Source organism: Notolabrus celidotus, chromosome 19 (assembly GCF_009762535.1).
Source record: "Notolabrus celidotus isolate fNotCel1 chromosome 19, fNotCel1.pri, whole genome shotgun sequence".
NCBI classification, from domain to species: Eukaryota; Metazoa; Chordata; class Actinopteri; order Labriformes; family Labridae; genus Notolabrus; species Notolabrus celidotus.
In genome coordinates, this window is record NC_048290.1 from 7437599 (window position 1) to 7463233 (window position 25635).

At 39.5% G+C, this 25635-nt stretch overlaps 1 protein-coding gene across 15 annotated transcripts in view; it reads left to right on the forward strand.

Annotated features, from left to right (window-relative positions):
* The window catches only part of lamc3 (laminin, gamma 3), a 219942-nt gene that overhangs the window by 90608 nt on the left and 103699 nt on the right, over positions 1 to 25635 (forward strand). For all 15 annotated transcript variants that reach the window (XM_034709416.1, XM_034709411.1, XM_034709410.1 and 12 more), the window contains 2 exons: positions 18477 to 18607; positions 23018 to 23184. In XM_034709416.1, the coding sequence (XP_034565307.1) occupies positions 18477 to 18607; positions 23018 to 23184 (298 nt within the window). The remainder of the gene's footprint in view (positions 1 to 18476; positions 18608 to 23017; positions 23185 to 25635) is intronic.

Here is a 25635-nt window from a genome sequence, read left to right on the forward strand (position 1 = left end):
AATTAAAAGGAACTATTTTGCTACATATTTTGAGTTCTATTTTTCCCTGAAATCACCAAAACATTGAAAGTTTCCTCTACTGACCCCGGCCTGTAGTGAAATGTCTTTACTGGTGTACTCTCCTTTAACTTCCTTGGAGAAATTCATTCAGACGAGGTGGAATTTAATTTTATGTCCACATTTCATCCTTTTATATTCAATACACTGAACGGTGTTAGATAAGAGGGGAACAGTAGGAACCTTGAGTGTTGAGTAATAATGGCTCTGAGGTTAAATAACTCTTTAAGGTAGCAGTGATTTTTATTGTGCTTTTTCAGGTGTGATCTCACTTTAGGTGCTACATTAATTGCTGTAGGAAATAATTAAACTGTGTGAATGTGCTTTATTGTTGTTGTTTTTTTGCACCACATTCTCACAGTATTATAGCCAAACTGGTGGGGTGCCTCAAGGGACGGCAGTGTCCATTGTTCACTTAGCACCAATTTGGTCCTCAGTGACACATTTTAACAACTTTAATACAATTTTAACTGCATGAAAGAACGGAGCAGACATTCATGGGTCCAAGGTGCTATTGTGCAGGGACCCAAGTCGTCCTCTGATTTTCCTTCAAATCACCGCTATGTTGACATCTGTGAGTCAAAAACACTTCCATCATTCATGGGTTCAGTTAATTGTACTCACTCTGTTCAAGCCTCACACAAAGGGCTAATATTTTAAATGGTTGGACTGTTAGAGACAATTTTCCACTGTTGGATCAGAGAAAGTTGAATTGGAGTTGTTTGAGGAGGCCTCCATCAGCTTGAACATTAAGTATAAGATTTCAGAAAACCAAGCACAAGCTACCTTAAGTGCTGTGTTTTCTAGAACATGATGTTTCAAAAAAATCTGTCATGTTTACTATTTTGGGCTTTTTTTTTTAGTGTTAGTTCATGTTAGACTTACTGACATGTCATCATCTATTTGTAATGCTTTTCAAAGTTATATATTATCTCTCTCATCAGCCTTGTGACTTCTTATTTAACAAAAAACTGTCTTCCTCTGACTGTGATTGTCCATCAACACCCAGTTTTTCTTTTATCCCCAAAAACTCTTAATCTGGAGAGGAAACTTTTTTGGGTGTTGGTAGAGTACCTTGCTTTCGTCTGTCATCTCCTCAAACATGATTTACCCTGCAGTAGAAGCCAACACACTTTTGTAAATGCTAGCTAGCTGGTTACTGAGTCATCTTCTTCTGCTGCTGCTTCTTTTTATTCTCTCGGTTTATTGGCAGGTGGCAATCAACTTTAAGGTGAATACCGCCACCCAATGTACAAGAGTGTGTTACATCATGTCATACTAAATTATCACCCCATACTAAATTATGACTGCAAGCCTTGTATCCAAAAGGAACATACGCAGTGTCCTCCGCCAAATTCTTATCCCCTCTCCCTATTTCTGCTTCTTCACTCTGTTTTAAGCCGGAGAACCACTACTGCCCCCAACTATGAACCAATTAGTTGGAGTGTGCTTATTTCTAGCATGGTATCAATATTTCATTCTTTTAAAAAGATGGTTATCATCAACACCGTAACATCAAAATGATGTCCTCTAGGCTGATTCGGCCCAGAACTGCACAGTCATTTTGTGATTTAGGCCTTCAGTTTGAATCACACAGAAAGTTATTTGTGATTGGAAGTGAAATAACTTCTTCTTTACTTCTCTTTTAGAGTCTATACCTTGTATCTAGCCCAGATTAGGGTCTTTTAGTGGATAAAACCAAACATTTGTTTCTATTGTACCACACAAACTGGTCCAATCAACACCCTTATGACTCATTCTAGTACTGATTTTGTTATTCTACACTTCAAAAGCTTGTTTGTCTGAGAGTTTGATCCCCAGGTGTGTCTGTCCACAGCTTTAGCTTGTCCCTGTCTCTCCTTGTCCGGGTCAGCATCATCGCATCTCTGGCAGTCTGAATGAGGAACAGCTACAGGCTCTTTTGATTCTGCTCTCTGTTCTTCAGTCGACATCCTGTGATCACTCCTGCTGTTCAGTGTATGTGGGACTGCTGTGACCAGCTGGATGGAAAAATCAATAAATTAATGCATTATTCAGTGTGTGGGAAAAGGCTCAACAGTATTCTCTGTGTTAAAAAAATAATTAGGTTTGCCAGCACATGTCACTCAGCAGCTAATTCTTATCTGCTTTATGGTTCCTGGAAGGACTTAATTCTGCAACATCATGTCATATTATCTTTCCCAGGAAAGCTTTTCCTCCTGGGGTAAAATGTTGAATGTGATTACATAAATTCCCACCATACAGTGTTGAATAATTTACATTGTGTGTACAGAAAGATTAAGATCACTATCACAACTCCCTATCAGATAACATGTCGCAGATCTCAAAACTGCTGTTATGCATTAATTAATTTTGCACAGGGGAAATAAGTACCTTTTTTTTGTGTCACAAAAAGTTATATAGAGTGTAGTTGATGAGAGGTGTCATTCGAAAATCTACCCTCTTTTCCCTTGATGTGTCTATTGCATCAAAGTTTAGCTCATGTAAAGACAATGACTATTTAAAGCTGGGGTTGGTAGTCAGATTTAGATACACTTTCAGGGTTAGACAGAGTGCTGAGGAAATGCTACATTCAAATGTATGCTAGTTTTCCTCGACTACCAACCCCAGCTTTAATTGTTTAATTCTTATTACTTTTTTGTTTGTTTGAAGCAGGAGTGATGGGCAGTTGAAAGCTTTAAATTTGGCGATCACAGCAGCATTTTGAGGCTTGTAAAGCTTCCTCTGTGATAGTCTAAAGTGCAAAAATACAGTTAACAGTCTTAGTCCAATACTTGAGAAAAGTTAAAGGGCCAAAGTGTGTTTGTATCTTTAGCTGGTAGCCAAGTAAAGAGATTAATTACATATAGTAAGCAGGTGGTTGTGCAAAATAGAATTTATTCAGGGTGAAATAAAACCCTGATATGAAACAGCTGGGTCTCTCTCACCCTGAAGGTTTTACTTTTTCTGCATTACCACCCGCTCACCACTCATTATCCCTCACTGAGTATAATGTATTATTTATTTCTGGTCTATGCTAATGTTGGGAGTAAAGATGTGTGCAGCTACTGCTTATAACCACAGTTGCTGCCATAGATGCCAAAGAGAAATCTTTGGGATTGTTCCTTTTAAAAAAAAAAACTGCTGAAACAACAAGGAGCATTGCATTATCATTGAATACACATCATGTTATTGATGGCAGCTGTTATGGAAATGTGCATTGCCAAGAGAAATGCATTTTGCTGAAGCAACTGCAAGTGATTGTAATGTTTGTCAGGAATGTTCCTTGATTAACTTGAATAATTATGTGTCTATTTGTAGTGGTAAATGAGTTGCTTTCTGTGGGTGTGAATTTTCCCTTTTCAACATGAAGCCTTTGATTACTTCTACTTATTGTAATTAATGTACAAACAAATCAAAATCAAAATCTATTGCAATGAGTCTGTAAATTGGGAATTTCCCTCGTTCCTGTCACTGCTTGACAAAATAGTGTCAAATACTCTATACTACCTACAGGGCATATTATAATGTCGCATTAGCATATTGAAATATCAGATGTTCCATGAGACGTAAGACACAAGGTGGGCGGGTGATCAAGCTTTAGTTACATTAAAACCTGACTACTAATGGTGTTGCTGGCTGTATTTCAATATGCTTTGAATGGCATCGACCTACTGATTATAGAGCTGTGTGGGATCAATATAAGCCAAGAATATATAGATTGGGTGGCAAATCTCTCCACGGAGCAGCCAAACAGCCTCTCTCCTTCACCCCGCCTCCCCCTCTCTGCTTTCCTCTCAAACAACAAGATGAGAAGGCCCATAATTGACTGTGATCTGTGTCCCATTAGAATAAGAGGCGGATCAATTGCACCATTTCTTTTCATTAAATCTCTCATTCCCCCTCTATTTTAAGGGTGATGGGACAGATGGGTGGAGTGAGCACAGACAAAAACACATCAGCCATCCTCTTTGATGCAAAAACAAAGCTGGCGGAATTCAAAAGAGTATTCAAAAGATGGAGGGGCGCACTCTTCTTTAATAGGGATGTACGCATTACTGCTTCAGCTACAAATGCAATAAAAACAAGGAGAAAATAGACAACTCAATAGAAGGGGATGGGTTGAGGGCAGGACTCCTAAATGTAATTCCAAGTACAGCACTATTTATCGACGTTTATTGAAATTTGGAGAAAGGAGGGAAGTACAAGCAGGAATATAATAGCTGCTTGTTTGAAATGAAAAATACAAACCCTAATGCAAGTCCAAAAGGCTTCTTTTTCTCTTTTCAGTGTAAGACTGTGTTAGTTTACTTTACTGCTTTCAAGGGAGCAATTGCTTTGGAAGCTAACAGTAAAACAATAAGACCATTAAAATATTGGTACAGTCTGTTAATCAAGTGTACTTGCATCCAGATTTCACTTCCCATTTAAACGCCCGTGGACTAGTTTTTGCCCTTGTGGATCCGTCCAGCTGATCCCTGATATCATCATATCACTGCAGGCTGCTCTGTCATGCAGAATTTTTGGCTCTAGGGATTCCCAGGACATGTGTGTTCTGCCTTCCCAGCGCCTTTGCCACTGGCTTTGTGCGAACATTAGCAGCTGGTGGATAAGTTCAACAAAACAGTTCTGTTGGGTATAGGGGGGTAATGTCAGGCTAAGATTTAAAAGATCAACGTCAGAACTCTAATTCTGTCCTTGTTGGTATCGGGTCCATGCAAAGCGAACCAAAGTAAAGCCAGTTTCTTGAATTTGTTATATTTCTAACAGCCACCAGGGGCTGACTCCAGTGACTGCAAAAAGTATGGCTCCTCCTAAGTCTACATGAAAACAACCCTACTTTGTCCTTGATTTATTGCCCCTTTTAATATTTAACTTTTTAGTTTATCGTCTTCTTCATTCTGACATGACATTCTTTTTGGAAATTATGGTCCAATTCGGGTGCAAATGACTAAACAGCAGGTTATGTGTCATCTTGTGATTGATAAGGGGCTACCAAGCCTATTTGTCAAACAGGGTAGAGGAGTGACACTGTGCATCTGTTATTTCAAATATGGTCCCCTCTGACTCCAAAAACCAAAGATGGTGATGCAAAGACTCGTAACCCAAGGGTTGAAACAATCCACAAACCAATCAGTGACATCATAATCAATCAATCAATCAATCAATCAATCAATCAATCAATCAATCAATCAATCAATCAATCAATTAATCAATCTTTATTTGTATAGCGCTAAATAAGCGAATAAGCGACTCAATCTTACCCCACCTTAATCCAACATGAGCATTGCACATCGCAATATTTAGCTAGTTACAGTGGCGAGGAAAAACTTCCTTTTAACAGGCAGAAACCTCGAGCAGAACCAGACTCATGTTAGACAGCCATCATGCCTCGACTGAGTTGGGTCTGGAAATGCAACCATTGACTGTATAAATATGGACAACGCCCCTCCATCTCTTCTTTAAAAAATGAAGCCAAAATACTGTAGCAGTGGGTGCTAACATATTCCACTAGTGCCAAATTTTAAGGCCAAGGCATGCCCAGAGGTGATCTTGCCCCTTCCACAAACCAAAGCACGAAATTAACTTACAGATGAGACAGCAGATCTTTTGGGTGTGTACAATCTACTGCAGAATGGATTGTTGTGCTGATTTGAAGCATTACACTCTTGATTACAGAGAGTTCAGTAACTCCTGTGTTTGTATTGCATGTTAGAATATTTGGAAGTGTTCATTTTCTCTCACTGATCCTCCTCTACTCGAAAACGCTGGGAAAGACAAACCCACATTTGTCAACAGACAACACCTCCCCTCTTTTTAGCTTTATAAAAGTGACCAAAGTAACTTAAATCACATAAATCATATAAATAAGCAAAATAAGAAACAACAATAATAACAGACAGCATGTTTAAAAGCAATGTAATTGATGTTCATTCTTATTTTTTAGTTTAACCCATGCTCCATCTGTTAACATGGAGGAGGCAGGCTCTATGATCTACACTGTATCCAGTTACCAGGAAGAGTTTGGCTTCACCTTTAGGAGTTGGTTTTGCCATCCATCTTATTTAGAGTCTATGGTCATTGCCAGCTCACTGCAGAATTTTAAGAGCCCTGTACTTTTTCTGTACTGCAACCAGCCGCATGATGGTCCCCTCCATCAACCCAACTGTTCAAAGAATTGGCACAGAATTATGGGTAAAGACGAAACACTTTCCAGACTGCAAAAATCCAAATTACTTTTACAATCCTCTGACTCTTCCTTGACAAGAATTCTAATTGCCAACTACATTAGTTTCACACACATCTGCCAAATAACCTCCCCATCACCCTCAGTTACGTGTTTTTCTTTTGTGTGTCAATGTGTGTGTGTGAATCAGCTGATGATAGCATGTCTTGTTAAGTACACAACTCCAAGTAAACCCATGGTGACACTTGTATTATAACTCAGTCTCCTTGGGTTTCTGTAATGATGTTTGTTCACATATCAAGTGCACATCTGTTGCCATCGACGGGTCTGGCTGTCATGCTAAACAGAGTGTTGGCAGCTCTCGTGCTGCTCCAAGAGGTCCTTCAGCTTCAGATGACTCTTCATTAAGTCAAACCTTGTGTGAATATGATTACAGACGGTTGATATTGGCTGTTGACTGATGACTAATAGGGTAAAAGATGAATACAGGATATGGGGGATGTTATGTTGGCTTTAAATCACCTTCATGAATATTCCAATGTTCAATGAGTCATTGGTGATGACCTTACATTGTCTCTGTCATGAGTTGACCTTTCCTCGTGTATTCTTGTGGTAAAAGAGTTGAAGAACACTCTAATACCCTGCAGTTAGGTGCCTCAGACTGAACTCAGAAATCCCCTGAAGAACTCTTGCATAAGCATAAGGGAAGTGGGGAAAAATATCCACATTGAGATTGCAATCACTGATTAACCTCATTGAAAACACAGCTATAACACGAGCCTTGGTTCCTGATTTTTCCTTCTCAGGCAGAATGTGGTTTTCACAAAGTTGATGTAATCAGAGTAAATGCCCTGAGCACTCTATTGCCTTTTTTTCTCTTTCCTTTTTTGCTGCTTTGTTTTTAGCATTATTGCATTTCTACTCTACAGGCATGAGCAGTGATCCAGTTAATGCAGTAAAATCATATCCCCAGGGTATAAAAGAAGCCGTAGCCAACAATATATCGTGTCCCTCTGACTGACATTGTTTTTTAATGCCAGACCATGAGAACCCTTTAAGGGTTTCCTTAAAAATACATCATCAGCAGTTAAGAAGTGGTCTTGAGTAAGTGTTGTTGAGAAGTTTAACATGTATTTCCAACACTTTTTGGTAGGCATAGGTTTCTTAAATACTTAAAGGTCACTTTACAATTATGACTGATACATGAAAATAAGCATAGCGTAGCACTGTGGAACTAATCTGTTCATGTTTGGGGGCAGTAGTTGTTCTTTACGTTGGTTGCCTCCTGCCATAAAACCATAGACTGTATAAAATATGGAGGTAGTGTCCGTGACGTCACCCATCTGTTTCTGAAGAGCTGTTTTGAGGCCAATCATTGGTGGCAGCCATATTGCTGCTGTGGAGCCAGTGGAGTAGTAATGGGAAGTTCGGCTCTTTTCAGAGAACCAGCTCTTTTAACTTGGCTCCCAAAGAAGAGCCGGCTCTTCAACTCCCAACTGCTATTAATTTAGGATCTTTTGTAGTAGGGTTAGGGTTAGGGTTAGGGTTAGGATTAGGGTTAGGGTTAGGGTTAGGGTTATGATTAGGGTTACGGTTAGGATTTGGGTTAGGATTAGGGTTAGGATTTGGGTTAGGATTAGGGTTAGGATTTGGGTTAGGATTAGGGTTAAGGTTAGGATTAGGGTTAGGATTTGGATTAGGATTAGGGTTAGGGTTAGGGTTAGGATTAGGGTTAGGTTTAGGGTTAGGGTTATGATTAGGGTTAGGGTTAGGATTAGGGTTAGGTTTAGGGTTAGGGTTATGATTAGGGCTAGGGTTAGGGTTATGATTAGGATTAGGGTTAGGGTTAAGGTTAGGGTTAGGGTTAGGGTTAGGAATAGTTTTAGGTTTAGGATCAGGGTTAAGATTAGGGTTAGGATTAGGGTTAGGATTAGGGTTAGGAATAGGGTTAGGGTTAGGATCAGGGTTAGGATTAGGGTTAAGATTAGGGTTAAGAATAAGGCTAGGGTTAGAACCAGGACTAAACTTTAGCAAACAGAACCAGAACCAAACTGAAGCAAACAGAACCCGAACCAGAACCAAACTCAAGCAAACAGAACCAGAAAGAACAGATGAAGCCACGATACACAGCCTCCCCTCCATCACCTGTATCCTATATCCTATATCCTCACACGTTTATATATAGTGCCAATTTGTGAAAAGATACTATACAATGATGACAGAATCAGATCAGAATCAGAAATACTTTATCCCAGGGAGGGAAATTCGGTAAGCAAATTCATACATGTAAGTAAGTCTATTGCATTTATTAGTAAAGTTTACTAACCTCACCCTCGTCTTGCCTTTCCTTAATTTGACCGATAGGGTTGTTTCTTTTCTTCCCCAAGTTTTCCAAAAAAATAGAAACAATATCTTTATAGGGACATTTATTTGGCCATGATAATCTGATATTGTGACTGCCCTAATCAGGGATGTCAAAAATTCACTTCTCTGGTCTCATGCATCCAGAATCCTTCAGTGTCACATTCACATGTGGATGGATGGATCTCTCAGGACAGGTTTATATATATATAAAACACTTTGATCAATTGTCTGTCCTTACAGAGGGATAAAGGTTGTGCATTAGTGTCAGGGGTTGAAACTACACTCTGCCTCAACAGAGCATAAAATGATCCCTGTTCCTCTCTGTGGCGTGTCAGGGTGCCATTTACTCTGCATATGGCTCATACAGAGCTATGCATATTTCATGAGGCTTAAAACAGGAATTGCATCCACCCTGTTTTATTAGCATTTTAATCCCTCTGCAGATTCACCGCTTGCGCCTCAGTCTGACGAGTGCGTACTTTCAATATAGAGACTTCACACGCTTCATCTGCTGCTCTTAAAATATATCTCCCTGTCATCTTAAAAGGTCAAAGTGAAATGACGTTGACGTGGAAAAAAAAAAAGGTGACACTTAAATGCACAGGTATACCTTTCGTGTACGTGTCATCACAGAATATATCGTTTTCTGTTTGTACAAGCACCTAAGATGTTGTGTGTTCATTACCAGATTATTTTTATTCTGGGGTAAACAACCCTCACCTTCTAACGAGACATTCACATGTTCCTCTGAAGTAATGACGTACTTCAAAGGGGGCTCTGTTGTCAAGTTTGTAAAGCTCCCTTTTTTTCAATAATCACGCGGAAGATGAAAGCTGCTGCATGAATTCAAATTTAATTTGTTCAGTCATCCATTAAAACGGTTTGTCTGTCTCCCCTGCCACCAGTCCATCCTCTTGCTCCCCCTCTCTTTTTCTCTCCCCCTCTCTCTCCCTCTCTCTCTACAGAAAGCCGTGTGGCAAATTGGAGCTCGGGCGTTGAATGACAATGAGTAAAAAGGGGGAAAATACATATTGAGGGCACAGTGAACTTAAGCAATTAAATTAAAAAGTTATTAACTTTGGAATGAGGGACACTGCTCTCTTCCCCCGCCACAGCCTGCAGCCAGGAGGCTTCAGAGTTCAAGGAAACATGCTGAAACAGAAAGACGGGTGAGAGGAGAGAAGGAGGTAGACATGGAGAGAAAAAAGAGCGGGAGAAAGGCCAGGGGGAAAGAGAAAAGAGAATTTTAGAAGTGAGGGTGAAGGTTATAAGCCCCTTAGCAGAAATGTCCTCTTAAACCATGTTTGATATCATCACACACACAGCTTTGTGCTGCTCGATTCATGTCTATGTGTGTGTGCACCTGCTCATTTGATCATTAAACCCGTATTGTCCTAAGCAAAGAACTGGCTCATCGCCACTTTGACCGCCTTATCATATCCCTAAGTCAGCATCATTGCAGCATTGTGAGGCCAAATTCCAAGGGAGCGAGAATCAAAGTTAATTAAGCTTTTGCTGTGGTTTGCACAAATAATAAGTAATGGACTGACTACTAATTAACCCGAAGAAACTGCTTCCTTTCAGTGTGGTAAGTGATATTTGGAACTATGTCTGCTTTTCCTTACACAATTAGCACTGTTCCACCAACCATAACTAATAACTCCTCCATATGATAATGGTCTCATACCCAGTGATAAATGGAAGAGAGTATTTTGCTATTGTGAAATGCTAACAATGCATTTAGAACATTTTACCGTCCGTGTGTATGCGTTTAAGCACGAGAGGTGGATGTTGGACACAATAGCGATGCAGCACCAGGGTTCAAAAAGGTGCCTCATTAGTACAGATGTGAATCTCATACATTTAAACATTAACCATGATCAGTTTATGCAAATCTTTTATTTAATAATTTAACAAAAGGGCAGGTCATGTCCTGTATGTACTGTCCTTGTTATTTATAGGAAACACTCAAGATTTGATTGCATAATTTTTCAATTAACGTCTTCCCATAAAAACACTTTCCCATTGCTTAGTGCCACATCTTAATATAACACCGTGGCATACAGGTACTTCTTCAACGTATCAGGACTCCTTACCAGCTGCCAGTACCCTTTCCTGTCCTCTCTGTATTTCAGTTTCTGTTGGTGATTCAAAATAGCACCTTAAATACATTATCCACGGTGCACTTTGTGACACTCACATCCTAATGAGGGCGTTATGGAAACGTCAAATCAACTCACAAGTCTGCTGCATTAACGCACACTGCTGCATAAACTTGTACAATCTGAGTAAATGGAAAACAGAGAGGTTGAGCTGGGTCTAAAGTAGCACAAGAGGACAGGAACTGAAATGTAGAGATTCAGTTTTGTGTGATGCACTGAAGTAGTCTTTTCAATAAATGTATGTAGCGATATTCAGTATTATCTTCTTTTATCTCAATTAACTGTTGAAATGTAGTATTTAATTGCTGATACTGGCCACACTACACGCATGCCAAGTAGTGAATAACAGGGGTATAGGCATATTGAACTATGCTGCAGGTGTGTGGGGTTAAAAAGACTCCAAAAATGTGGACACAATACAGAACAGAGCTATCTCAAAAACCTGGAAAAAAAGACGAGACAGTCTCTTTAATTAGCCACGTGGGCTGGGCATATACATATATTTATGACTCAATAATTGAACTTCAAACTTCTATTTTTTTCCACTTACTAGAAGTACTGCTTACACTTGTAGTTCTGTAATGCTTTGTGTCTATTAGTCCAAGGCGCATAGTTATCTGAGTCCTTAAACAACTTTGCCAGCTGGTCTTGCATGATTTGACTTGATATCTTTTGTTGTGTTCCTGCAAATGTGTCCTTCTGCAGACCAAAAACAAAGATTTGTTATCACTACAGGATGTTGTGAGTTTCAAATTACTTTATTCTGGCTATTTCATATATATTTGATAGCTTAAAATACTTGTCTGGTATAAGGTGGACATGCAAAGGGGGTTCCTTTACCATCAAGAGAAAGTGATGAAGGCAGACATACAATTTGAACCTCTGTTTTCTTGCCATTCCTCATCACAGCCATTCAGTGTTGGTTTATAGCTTTGTTCCTTTTTTTGCATAGATTTTTCCATATTCTCATATCATTTAATGATATGATGTCCTGTAGATGATGCAACCCTCAAATTCCTTGTAATTTTACTCTGAAGAACTTTATTTTGACATTGTTGAACTATTTGCTCACGCAGTCTCTCACAGAGTAGTGAACCTCTTCCCATCTTTAGAGACTCAGCCTCTCTAGAATGTCCTTTTTAACCCAGTCATGTTACTAACCTGTTGCTAGTTAACCTAGTTAGTTTGAAGATGTTCTTTAAGGGAACAACTTTTTCTGTGTTTTGTTGTCCTTGTCCGAAGTTTTCTGAAACATGTAGCTTGCATCAAATTTAAAATGAGCATAAATCTTAAGAAAACAATGAAAGTTTTGATTTTCAACATTTTATTTTTCTTCTTTGAAATCATTTCAATTTAATAAAGGGTTTAAATGATTTGCAAACAACCATAATCTGTTGTTATCAACATTTTACGCAGCATCACAACTTTTTAGAGATTGGGGTTGTATTATTATTATTATTAAATATGAGACCTTTGGAAAATATTATACTCATACTACTGTATTTAAGAAAATCAGGCTTTGTGATAATCGGAATGATAAACAGCATTGATGACTAGGTAGAAAATCAAAGCAATCAAATACAGATTGTTTTGGGGCATTTTAAAAGAATGTTTTACAGGATGAGAATAATTTTCTTTTCCTTTGTATTCCCTTTTCTGAGCCATTTTTTTTAAAAGTCGAACCATGATTTCTTTTATCTTTGCCCTCCACACTTTGTCAACCTAACCGCCTCTTTACTCTAACCTCGTTTTTTTGGCTTGCAGCTATTTTCCTATCTCAAAGTGCACAGCTCCTCTCTTAGACCATAAATGAAAATCATGTCCAAGTATAGTGAAACAAAATAAAGAACGAGCATCTTTTTTTTTTTTCTTTTCTCCTTTGCATCAGGGTCGTATAATGTCTTTCAAACACCATTAGTCTGCTGAGCCATGTCAAGAGGGTCAAAGTCAATAAGCAAAGGGCCGGAACTGTATTATGCCCTCTAACTACACTCAACCCTGCAACACCATTATGCTCACTACAAAATCACAACTCTGTAGCCTTCAACAGGCTGCCAATGTACAGAACAGTCAAGAAATCCTGAAGTGCACTCCAGCTAGCAGGCGGGAGCAGATAAGGCTGACAGAGGAAGGGAAGGGAAAACAAAGAGAGGAGGTAAAGCGAGAGGGCAATTCAGGTAAGAACACTAAAGATTGGATGAGTTACAACAGTCAGAACTTTGCTGAAGGCGAGGCACCGGTTGGCCTAATTAAAATTAAAAGACCTGTTAATGAGAGATTTTTATTCACTGCGACACTGAATGCAAATTGCTCACTAAAATAAACCCTGCTGTCATTTGTCTTCTAATGAGTGTCCACTGACCAGGCCAGCCCACAGGTGGCACTGAAATCCAGTAGTCATGCTAACACCATTCAAGTAAGGGTTAAAGCAATAAGGGACACGTGCAGTAGATTCAAACCAGATGTTCCTGTGAGGCCAGATGACCTCTTGGTGCCACAGCAGTAAGTCTCTTAGAACCGCAGGCTCAAACCATGCAGGTGGTCTGAATCCCAGGACTCTTTCCTTTGAAACGGGGTGGATGTCAGAACAAGAAAGGCCCCAAGACACAGCTCCTTAGAAGAAAACTTAGTTTGTAACTTTTGCTGCTCAGACTATTTTAAGCTGTCACATCGGGTACCTGGGAGAAAAGCCTCTGAGGGCTCAGTTATGTTATTGTTATATTTTTTGTTAACTACCAATTAAAGCTGTTATCCTCTTGTGAAGAGGGAGTAATAAATGTTTTAAATGTTTGACAGGGAGACTATTGTGAAGTACGGTATTAAAAATATTACATTTGCTGGGTGCTGTTTGAGAGCTTAACAGATTCTGATGACGCACTTCAGCTGGAAGGCATTTACCAACTGTTCCCAAGCTACTGATAAAAACCCTGAAACCATGGACCGCTGAAGACATTTAGAAATAATAAACCACGGTGTTGGAAAATGTTCTTTACATCAAATGACACAGTAAGCCAATGCTATGTGTGTATATGGTTCCATTAACAGTTTTCAGCAGGAAAACAGGAGCAATTTAAAGGTGCAGTGTGTAGCATTTAGCTGCATTAACAGACTTGGTAGAAATTGAATATAATAGTCCTGAGTATGTTTACAGTGGTGTAAAATCACCTGAATATAAAAATTGCTTCATTTTTGTTTTAGTACAGAACGAGCAAAGTTCTATTTAGTGAGTAGTGAGTGCCCACAAATGCACAAGATGGAAGAAGAAGAGGGTGGTTGTTGGGCACACAATACTTTTTATAGATAGACAGTTGTTTATTTATTTATTTATTTTTTTAAGTTATATTTTTGGGGCTTTTACATCTTTATTGATAGCGGAGAGGACAGTGGATAGTGTAGGAAACTGGTAGAGAGAGAGAGAGGGAATAACATGTGGGAAAGGAGCCACAGGCTGGATTTGAACCCGAGCTGCCCACTACATGGGCACGCAACTTAACCAGTAGGCTAAGTCCGCGCCCGATAGATGTTTTTGATATTGAAATATTGACAAATGAAGGATCATACTTATCATGTATCACAGGAGTAAATTGTCCTTGAAGGACAACATCGCTTCACCAATGGGAGGGGTGAGCAAGGGAGCATTTCAATCTAGAGTCTGACTGCTAGATATTACTGAATATTCAGATTGCTACATGTCTTTCCCAACAGGGGCGGATCTAAACAACATGCATGGGTTTGCAAAGGGGTGGCATAGAGACTTTAAAGGGTGGCCGGAATAAAAACTGATTAATCACAAGATATCAAGTAATGCTGCACAAGGCCAACAACAATAGTGAGTCACTTTTATCTGTGAGCTATAAATCAAACAACTGAAACCAACTAATAACAACGCCATAAAAGCATAATATTTGTATTATGCATTGCTGAAACCTCTGAAGATTGGATGAGACCAGACCTTAGAATCCATCCACTCCACCAAGTTGGCTGATTCACCAGACTCCACTTGTCATGTAGATCTACCTTAAAACACACTGTTTATATATGAAGACACTGCATGGCTTTTTGAGGGGCTTAAACTTCTGTGTGGGGCCAGGGCTCCTCCCTGGGAATTTTTCTGGATAGTCAGTCTCTATTCTTATGATAACTGATGCACTGTGGTCACCTAATTGCATTCAAAACACATCACTGAAAATAATGTGAGATGTGTACCTCACGTTAGATGCATAGCTACTATTATGATTTGTAGAATAAGCTGCATACATTTAAACCACCATTTCAGTTTTACTACTACTTTATTTCAGATGGCTTAGAGTCAATACAATGAAGCGTCTGCACTGTTTACCTCTCTTCATCCGCTGCTGCTCTCTCTATCTGTCTTCTCTCTTTTTCCATCATCTCCTGGTGTCTCCCTCTGCTCTCTCTAATGTTCTTCAGCTGCTGTCTCTCTGTCTGTATGGCTTGCATAAAAGCATGCTGTGTGATTACACAATAATAGCACTGATAAGGCCATAGCGCCGAAGATATACATAGCCTACATAATCTTATTAGTCATTTTCAGAGGAGTAACTTCCCATCTAACCTCTTACCCTGACGACTGTTTTGGAACAATCTCAGGAGAGTATGTTATATTTTTTCAGCCAACCACAAATTTTGGAGTGGCAGCCGGGTTGGCACTTGGCACCCCATGCCACCACTGTTAGATCCGCCCCTATATCCTCATCTCTTTTTTGACAAGAGCCATATTGGATCAGTGGAAGGTTAAACTTTCCCTCATTGTGCATTCAACTGCATCTCCATTTTGACAGCTGCAATTGTTCCCAAAACATAAGCTAGACTATTTGTTCGCTGTGATGTCTTGTTTGTCTTAAAGCAAGTTTTACATCTTTGCAAGTTCACTTACACTGCAGTGACAAGAAGCCAATACCTGCCTGGAAGGTAGGAAATCAATCTCTTAAACAAGACAGTCTCCAGCCATGTTAGTGGCTCTAAGAGGGTGTTTTTAGGAACAGCTGCACTTTGAGTATTTTCAGCTGTTAATGTTGACATGCTGACATCCTCACAATGACAATGCTAGCATGCCAATATCAACAAGTTGTGATGCTTAAGATGGGGTATTTTACAGTATGGCATGCTAATATTTGTAACAGTCAATAAAGGAGTGATCACATAAAATAAGAATAAAGAAGGATTAACTATACAGAGATTAAGCATCATAAACAATGGGTAAAGGGAAAAGGACAAAACTATAACTGCAACAAAACAAGTCATGCATGTCTGAACTTTGATCAGACGTGCTTTTGCTGTATTTAAAAAAATTATAATTTTCATGTTCTTTGAGATAACCAAACACAAATCTGAAACTGATTGGAATGTCATTCATTTGTATTTGTTTACTCACGGACAAAGTATTGGACTCATTAAATTTAGACATGATGGTTAGAATAGTAAAATTGATTCATTTAAGCTATTACATTCTATTCTGATGGGTCACATGCAATCTGTCCCACAGTTGACAGTTACTGGGGCTAGAGGCAAAGTCAGGGGGACCAGTGGAGTCCCTGAGACACATCCACTGAACTGATAGATTTAATAAAAATCCTTCCAGTGCTTGTCAGCATGTCACCATTCATGCCAGCCAGAAGATCAACAAAATCAGTTAAACCATGGACCACAGTGTCAGGAGAATTATGACCAAACTTGCAGTCTTGATAACTGGAAAGCTTGGTTTGGAAGAGGACAGGGACAATACCAGGGTACAGCATGCAGAAGGAGGACACCGAAACAATACCCAATACCAGATACCAACTACCTGGTAACCAGTACTAGATAACAGATACCCAGTACCTGATACCAGATACCAGATATCCAATACCAAATACCTAATACCTAATACCAGGTACCGGATACCTGATACCACATACCTGAAACCCAGTAACCACATACCCAAAACTTGATAACAGATACCTGATGCCTTAAACCAAATACCAAATACTCGATACCCAATACCCAATGCCTGATACCTGATACCAGATACCTGATACCAGATACCCGATACCTGATACCAGATACCTGATTCCTTACACCTGATACCAGATACCCACACCCGATCCCTGATATACCAGATACCTGATTCCTGACACCAGATACCCCATACCAGATATCCAATACCTGATGCCAGAAACCTGATGCCCAATACATGATACTTGATACCAGATACCAAATACCAGCTTCCCTATACCCTAAATCCGATCCCTGATACCTAACATCCAATACCAGATACCTAATACCTGATGCCTGACACCCGATAGCCCATACCAGATATCCAATATCTTAGACCTGTTACCAAAAACTTGATGCCCAATACCTGATACCTGATACCAGAAAACCTATACTTGATCCCTGATACCTAACACCCAATAACCGGTTACCAGATACCAGATACCTGACGCCTGTCACCCAATACCCCATTCCAGATATCCAATACCTGATACCAGAAACCTGATACCTAATATTCAATACCTGATACCTCATACCTCATACCTGATACTGCATCTTTGGTATCAGAGGTCCATACAGGTACTTTCATAGGTTTAGGGACAACTTGATGTGCAAGGGTCTTTGGATAATTTTTTGGGGGGAAATGAATGTCTCTGAAAACTGTCCATCATGTAGTGGTATACCGTAGTGAATTAGATAACGTTTGGTATGGTATAAATGCTTTGCCTTATAAAATGGATAAAGGTTCAAAAAAGGCAAAAAGATGTACAACCAGGTCCAGTCCGTTGAGATTTCTCACTACAAAGACTAACTGTAGCACTTGAAGAAAACATGAATGAATGAACCCATCACACATGTTTTTAGTCTGAGGCCCTTCCGCTGAAGTCTCCTTTTCTCCCATCGCCACACTTCAAAGACACCTCTGGGGAGAAGCTTCAAAACGTACAGCATTACAGGCTTTTTTCAGGTCTGCTTCAGAATCCCAGCCAAGAAACAGACAGAAAGTTTCTCTCTAGCTATTTGTTTTAAAGTTGCCTCTGTTCACCGGGTAAGAGATTCCTCATGTCATTTGTTCTCCCTTTTACCTGGCCTTGCTTTCATCTTCCAGCTCCACTATTGCACTTCCCGTTTGCTTTTCCTCCGTCTGTGTTATCCCTCTTCACTTTCTTTACCCACTCTTGCTTCATCCTTTCTTTACCTTTGCAGAGGGCTCAAACAGAGGAGCTTAAATCATATCAGGGAAGAGAGTTTTGCCACATACCATCCATTATACTGAGGTAGCGTTGCGGTGTTGTCTCTTTTCTCATGTTTCTTTCATATTTTGGCTTTTATTTCCATTAATCCTCTTCTTCTTGGCTGCTCTTTCTGACATTTATTCAATTTTACACACTATACTCATTTTACCCCCATTACATCTACTCTCTCCCCTGCTGTTACACCATCACCCTGTTCCTTTTCCTTGATCCCAGACCCTCTATTACAACTTATTTTCTGTCCTTTTGCTCTCTTACAAATCTCCCTTCCTCTTTCCTCAAGTCCAGTCTGTACTTCTTTTCTCCCTATCTGTTTCCTGGTGCCTTTAGGAGTGGCAGCAGCCAACACATTGCCCCTCTCTGTTTTTTTTGTATTCCATTATTTTTCTTTTTTTCAAGTGGTTGACCTCAAAAGCTGTTTCCTATCATCCCTCTCACCTTGTTGCTTCTTTCTTCCTCCCTTTGCTTTTTCTTCTCTAGGAATGGGTGACAGCAACTGACCTGCTCATCTCCTTGGACAGGCTTAACACCTTTGGAGACGAGTTCTTCAAGGACGCCAAAGTGTTGCGTTCGTACTTCTATGCCATCTCGGATTTCGCTGTGGGTGGAAGGTAAGAGACACCTGGAAATGTGCAATCTGGGACAATATCATCCTGTTCAGCTGAAATTCTTCCTTAAACAGTAACATTTTGTCACTTTGGAATCTAGCCTTTAGCTTGAAGCTGTGAAGCCCAATGAAAATGAAAACCTTGAAATTCTGTGGTGTCCCTGTATATTTTCTTGGCGTCATGGTGTGTTTTTTTGCTATAATAGTTGAATCTCTAGCTTCAAGCTTTCTCAAACACATGTCAAAACAAATCCTTCTCCTACAAAATCCATTTATTTCACACTAATTGCTATGTCAAACATGCTTTGGTGGAACCCCAATTGCTGCCTTGAAAAGTATAGGGTATGATGGTAAGGTATTCAGAGCACAAAGTTTGTTACTGGAGCTCAGGGTTCATGTCTCACATCTCACATACTGGGGGAGTTAGGCTCTTAGTACATGCAGTAAAGGTTTGGAAAATGTCATGGTTTTCTTTAAATGTTAAAGAAATCAGCATGTCACATCTGTTGCCCCTTAGCTTTGTAGTTTTCGGGGTTTGCTGACACATGACACAATCTTTTAGATGTATTTATAGCTTAATGTAGTCAGGATATGAAGATATGCTTCAAATACATATTATTATGAACATATTGTTGTTTAAATTAAAAAGAAAAAACATTATCAAAGTGTATGTATTGTCCTCAAAAACTAGAATGATTCCAAGAATGTGTTGTGATTCACCTCCTAGTCACATAACGCAGCTTGGTCAGTGATAGTGGCAGAGCTACAGCTAGAACCCCTCTTGGATCATTTCTGTAGCACTATGTTTGATATGCATACAGATATGGACATACCCTTCTAGATCTGTATCCATGCATAGAGCCACATCCTCACAACAGTACATGATTGTGCTCATGGGAAGTGAAGTTTACAACTTGGAAAAACACTACGAATTTCATCCAAAGGGGTCGCCAGAATCAACACAACATGAAAACCCTCACAGTGCCTGTCAGGGGAGATTGATGGGTGAAGCAAATTCCAAAGGCTGGGTTTAATTCTTGTATAGAAATGTGGTAAATGTTGACTGCCTGTTATGTTTTAAGAAACAGATGGGTGTTATATAAGTTGTGTAAGTTGATTTCCAAACTTGAGTATGTAAGTGAAATAATATAGATGAATAGATGACTCACTTGAAATATCAAGTATCGAAGGATACTGTAGCTAACTAGTTAGTAAGTACTTCAAAACCTAGTTTGATCTGGTCTCTAAACCTGTGTAGTTTTGGCACCTACACATTACTAAACATCGACCATTTTGGGAAGTTAACCATGTTTCAAAGTCATGAAGGAGCTTCCCTTTGAAAGTCTTACAAGGAGTTGAATGGGGAGACCTGCACATGCAAAAATAATCCTTTGGTTGTGCTTAGTTTGTAACATTTTGAAGTGTAGGGCCGCTGTCCAAGCTAGAATATTTGACGAGACGAGAGCAGACGTATTGATATGATATAACTTTGATATAATATAACTTTGAAAAGAGAAGGTTGGGAGAAAGGACAGATTCTGTGTTCACAACAACACAAGCAATTTATATCTTACCTTTGACAGCTGTTTGCTATACTGATGAAAACACACACATTGCTGTCTGTCGGGTTGCCATCAGTGGAGAATAAACTAAGATAATCCTCCATCCTCCTTTCACCTTTTTTTGGTTTATTACTCAGAGTAATGAGAAAGGACACGGCGCCAAGGACCAGGCTGCACCTTGGCGCTGCAGATAGAAGTGGACGATTAAGTAGTCGAGATGAAGCCTTCAGGAAGAATATAAATTTGATCTGACACCTGTCATAAACACTTAACATCGCTGCAGTGGCATGACAAATTACCCACCAATGCCACAACACCCAGGGGGAGAGACCCACATGACAACATGTTAGCCTTGTACCAGTGCTTTCTGTTTGTATACACATGCCTTCACACCTCGGTGCTAGAGCTCAAAGAGTCAGTCGTTCCTCCTGACAGATGCTGTGGAAGGATTCAATATCACTGCAGACATAAGCCTAGGTGGACTGCTGTGAAAATAGATGTGCAAAACTTGGTGGCAACAATCCTCATGAATGGAAAATGCTGTTGAAGCATGATTGTCACATGTTTTTCGGTGTTTGCTGCCTTCATAAGTCAGGTGAACTTCCATGTAATATAAACAGCCAGAGTGATGACGAGAGAAGTTCAAGATTCCAGGAAATTGAAGGATTCAAGGTAGCTAATAGTCATCCTGGAATAGGTTAGAGAATGAAAGAACATAATTAAGCACTCAAGTCCTGGTTATATAAGGCAACAATAGAAACTACAGCAATTATAAAAAACATGGATTCTGAGTTGGAAGCTGAACAAAATTTGAGCAATAATAAGTAGCCAAAAAAATAAAGTGCAAGCCTAGCATAGAGATAGTATGATTGGACGCCCTTTGGAGTGACTGGTTTGTTGTTGTCTCAGCGACAGCAGAAAATAACTGGGTCTGAGCCTCAGGCAGGCACACGTCTGGATCCGGGACAGCTGGCTAAATTTGACAGAGCCTGCCAGTCAGTGACAAGTCCCTGTCCTCGATCACAGCCACTTGACAAAAGCCAGTGACACTGCCAGGAAATATTACACTGGGGGAGCCGCCACTGGGCTACAGAGGAAAATGATAGCCTCTACAGATGCAGGGAGAAAGGAAGAGGAAATTAACAGATCCTGTTGTGAAAACTGACTTAGTAAATCCTGTTTATGTCACACTTATTGACTAAAAGGCTTTAGAAAACGGTAGTCTTAGCGTTAGAAGTAGCTGCTGTCAGTTGGTTGAAACATTTAATTGTGATTAATCTTAGTGGAGGCTGTGGTTAATCATAAACAATTAGAGCTAGAAGTACTGTTTTCTTTTTTCTTTAGGGGGGGGGGCTGTTACCCTTTATTGGATTGGACAGCTTGAGAGGGACAGGCATGAAATGTGGGGGAGTGGGATATTATATGCACCAAGTCATGTCAGAGCCGAAAAATGATCCTGCTGCCTGTACGATGAGGACGTTAGCCTCTGTACATGGGGCGCCTGCTCTAAAAATGACCCTAGCTGGGGCCCCAGTTAAAAATACTTGTATTTAATTCTAAAATTGTAATAGTACTTAAAATATGCAGCATTAAAATGCAAAAAAAGCTACGAGCAGATAGCTAGTAGGGTCCAGGTGGGGCCCTGGCCACCCCCTGGATCTGTCCCTGCTGCCCAGCCAAACTCACTTGAGCTTAACTGGGGTTCACAAGCGTAGGTTTAGCCTACCATTACTGCTGACAAATTAAACAAAACAAATGGCTTACCAATTGTAACAGAAGGCACCTGTTTTGCTGGCTGGCATAGATGTTTACTTTCTTCTCAGGCTGTAGTTTTAAAGTCTATAATGCACAAACTCTGCCTCGGCATGCTGTTGATGACTTGAAAGGGAGTGATGACCTACAGGTATATTATTTTGTAGCGTGGTAAGTTAGATGTCTCTTAATAATCTATGAGTTAATAACCCAGATATTTTGCACGTTCTTCAAGGTTAAAAGAGACTTTTATATTTCACTGATAACCCACAGAACTGTAAAGGAACATCAAGCTTCATAATCAAGCAGCGTTTTCTATCACATCATAGCAGCAACATCTGTAACACACACTCATGTTTCACTGTCTGTACTTGTGAGGACAGAGCTTGGGCTAATTAAGGTAAATGAGGCTCCATGTAATGTAGCATTGGGAGCCAAGGAAAATCAAGGTAACACGTCAACTTTGGCAGCTCTAATTAAAAGGAATTAAAAGTGTGATGTACCACTGATACTCACAAAGACATTTGTTGCGTTTTCACAACATTGAGTGTGTATAAGAAGTGGATGTTAACTCAAGTTTCAAGAGTGGAACTAGTGAAAGTGAGGTAGAGTCTAAAACTGGCAGCAGGGGGAGACTCTTGCAAAATAACTTGTTCTTTGAAGACCTACAAGAAAACGAACCCATTTCTAAATGCATGTATTGAGACTAAAAAATCAAACTGGAGGCTTCATGGGGTGTTTACACTGGGCTAAATGCACTTCTTAACACAGTCAATGCCCTTTACTTTACTCCCTTTGACATTGTGAGTAAATCAGCACTGAGAGTACGGAATAATGCAGTTGCTGAGGGGGAATGGAAAGCCCATCTCTACTCAGGCCATGTTTATTTTTGTGAAACTTAATAGGAAGTGACAACTCCTCACTGTAGAAACACCTTCTCACTTTCTTCTCCTCTCTGCTTTCTTCTCCAGTCACTCTGTGCTTAAAAATACACTGTGTCTACACTTGACTCAGCAAGACGCAGAGAGAAATAGAGAGTGTAAGGGAGGTGTTGTACCTGCTTCTTTTTTTACATGACTATCTGTCTGCGTTTCCCGCAGATGCAAGTGTAACGGTCATGCCAGCGAGTGCGTACAGGGAGAACATGGCGGCCTTGTCTGTTCTTGCCAGCATCACACGGAGGGAGACGACTGCCAGAGGTGTCACCCTTTCTTCCAGGACAGACCTTGGGCCCGGGCCACAGGGGACTCAGCCAATGAATGTTTGAGTGAGTAGCATGCTTCCTGGTCACTGACTCAGTGCATATAGCCTGCTGCACAATCCACAAGTTACTGTTGAATTATAGTGACAAGCTCAAGCTGTCAAAGGTCAGCAAAAATCTATATGTAGACATAAGCTAAGCCTATATTTACTTACATTCATTGAATAGTTAGCTCAGACCAAGTAATCTGATTGGACAAGAGGGGCTGATATAGCTGATATAGAGTACAACAGCACATCCATGATAATATGTATTAGTCTGCTTCAGCTGTTTTGAACATAGATGCACATGACCTCTGATCTAAATTGATCAAAGTGGTACCTTTAAATATCAGCTGGCATCAAAGCAGCTGATTACATATTTTTATTCCATTGGTTGGATGATGAGTGGAAACTACAGATAAATGTACACAATGTGAAATTACTGGTCTGCCAAAACCGTGGACACACACAGTAGAGTTTGGCAGCTTAGTCTTGAATGCCTTGTTGAACCCAAACCTGGTGGCAATGATTGCATGCAATCAAAGTTCCAGCATAGATACAGTTAAACAGATAAAGTCAAACTTCTCATTGACGGTCTGTTTGCCTTTGGAGGTCATGAAGATACATCAGTATTGAATTTTGTTAGTTCTATTACCACTTATAGACCCCTAGCAGGATATTTAAAGTAAGATGCAATATATGCCAATCCAAATATGAAACGTAGAAAGCAATAAAACCTTTGACTCAGGCTTTAACTTTACTTCAAAACTCAAGAACAGATTAAAACAAAAGGTCCTAAACTTCCATGAAATTTGGATTTCCTGATGTGCTGCTTTTGTATTTGCTGTAATGGTGAGATAATGCTGCAGTTCATTGCTTCAGACTAAAGCATTGCAGTCACACAATCAGTTTGGCAATCAAGTGTGCATAGAAACTGAACTTCATTGATTCTCATTGTGCTGTAAATTGAATGCATTTCTTATGTTAAACCCAGCTTTGTTCAGCATTTGGAGATTTCTCTGCTGCCACGTCTCCATTACCACTTTTTGAACCCAAAATAAACAGTGCTAAAATTAATTACGGGGCTGCATTACAACACATAATATAATTTGTGTGTTTGTTTATACACATGCATTGTTTCAGTGCACATATGTCTGCAGGCATCCCGCCCCTTGAGATGTTCTGTATGCATAAATTAGCATGGGTATTACCAGGTTTAGCTCATAGCACTGTGGGCTTTAACTGAATGCTGTTAAGGATAACTGTAATTGGCTGAGGGATAAAAACCTAAAGACGAGTGGCTCACAAATTGTATTTGTTTTACTTTCTTTTTTTTTCTCTTTTTTTACAGAATTCTATTAACAGCGAGCTTGTTTTAATTACTCTTACGCTTGGTCCCAAGCAGATGGCGTCTTAAATAGACTGGTGCGCCCAACATAATCAGTGCAGTATATTAATAAATAAACACACACCATATAAAGGAGATGCAGAGTGTGAAAGTCTAACAATAAATGCTTGGTATAATTACATGTCTCTATCTAACACAAAACTCATTTTGTCTCAGTTTGCCCTGCCAACCTTTTATGTTTCCATGTCGGGCACCGGAGCAGCCATAATAATGTTCCATATATGTTTGTTTGTGCGAAACATCTTGACAAAAGGCCCGGCTTTATCAGCTGGTGATTCTGATCAGCAAATTTGGTTCAAGGAAATTAAATACACATGATCCATGCAGTGGTACAATAAACTAAATTAAGACTCTGGAAACTTCAAAGTGTAGAACTAATAAACAGTAAGAATTAAAAGTGTTTTATGTTTCAGGACAACATCAACTCCTTATCTGTTTGATTAGACTTTATAAACAAGGCTTGCATCCAATATTAGGTATCCATCATCAGGGACAAAGTTCAAAAAGAATAATGAAGTATCATTATTTTTACCTGTCAACACATTTTAAAAGCATGGCACGATAAAAGTGTTACATAAAGCTTCAACTTAAAGTAAAGGAAAAATATATTCAGGTTAAATTACAGTTTGTGAACAACACATTTGTAAACACTTCAAATACACACAAAGTTTTAAAGAATAATTGTGTAATAACCCTGTAAACATCAAAGTAACAGATTGATAAACAGAGCCGTTCAGTTGTGTCTTTGTTTTTTTTGTTTGGGGATGAAGTAAACTCTTACTTTCTCTGTTTTTGTTTTGTCTTTTTACTTTTTTACTTTTGATATCAAATCTCAATGTGTAGATCAAAGCAATAGGGTCAAAGATCAAAGAGACCACGGACCAGTCATAACTTCTAAGAAACTTAAAAGACAAAATCTTCAAAGCTGAAAGGGATAGCATCACAACATTTTTAACAATAAACCACCTTAACCAAGTATTAAGAGCTTTGTTTACATATAATTATTACATATATTATAATCTGAATAATAACAACCTGATTATAATCAAAATGCTTCATTAAACACCT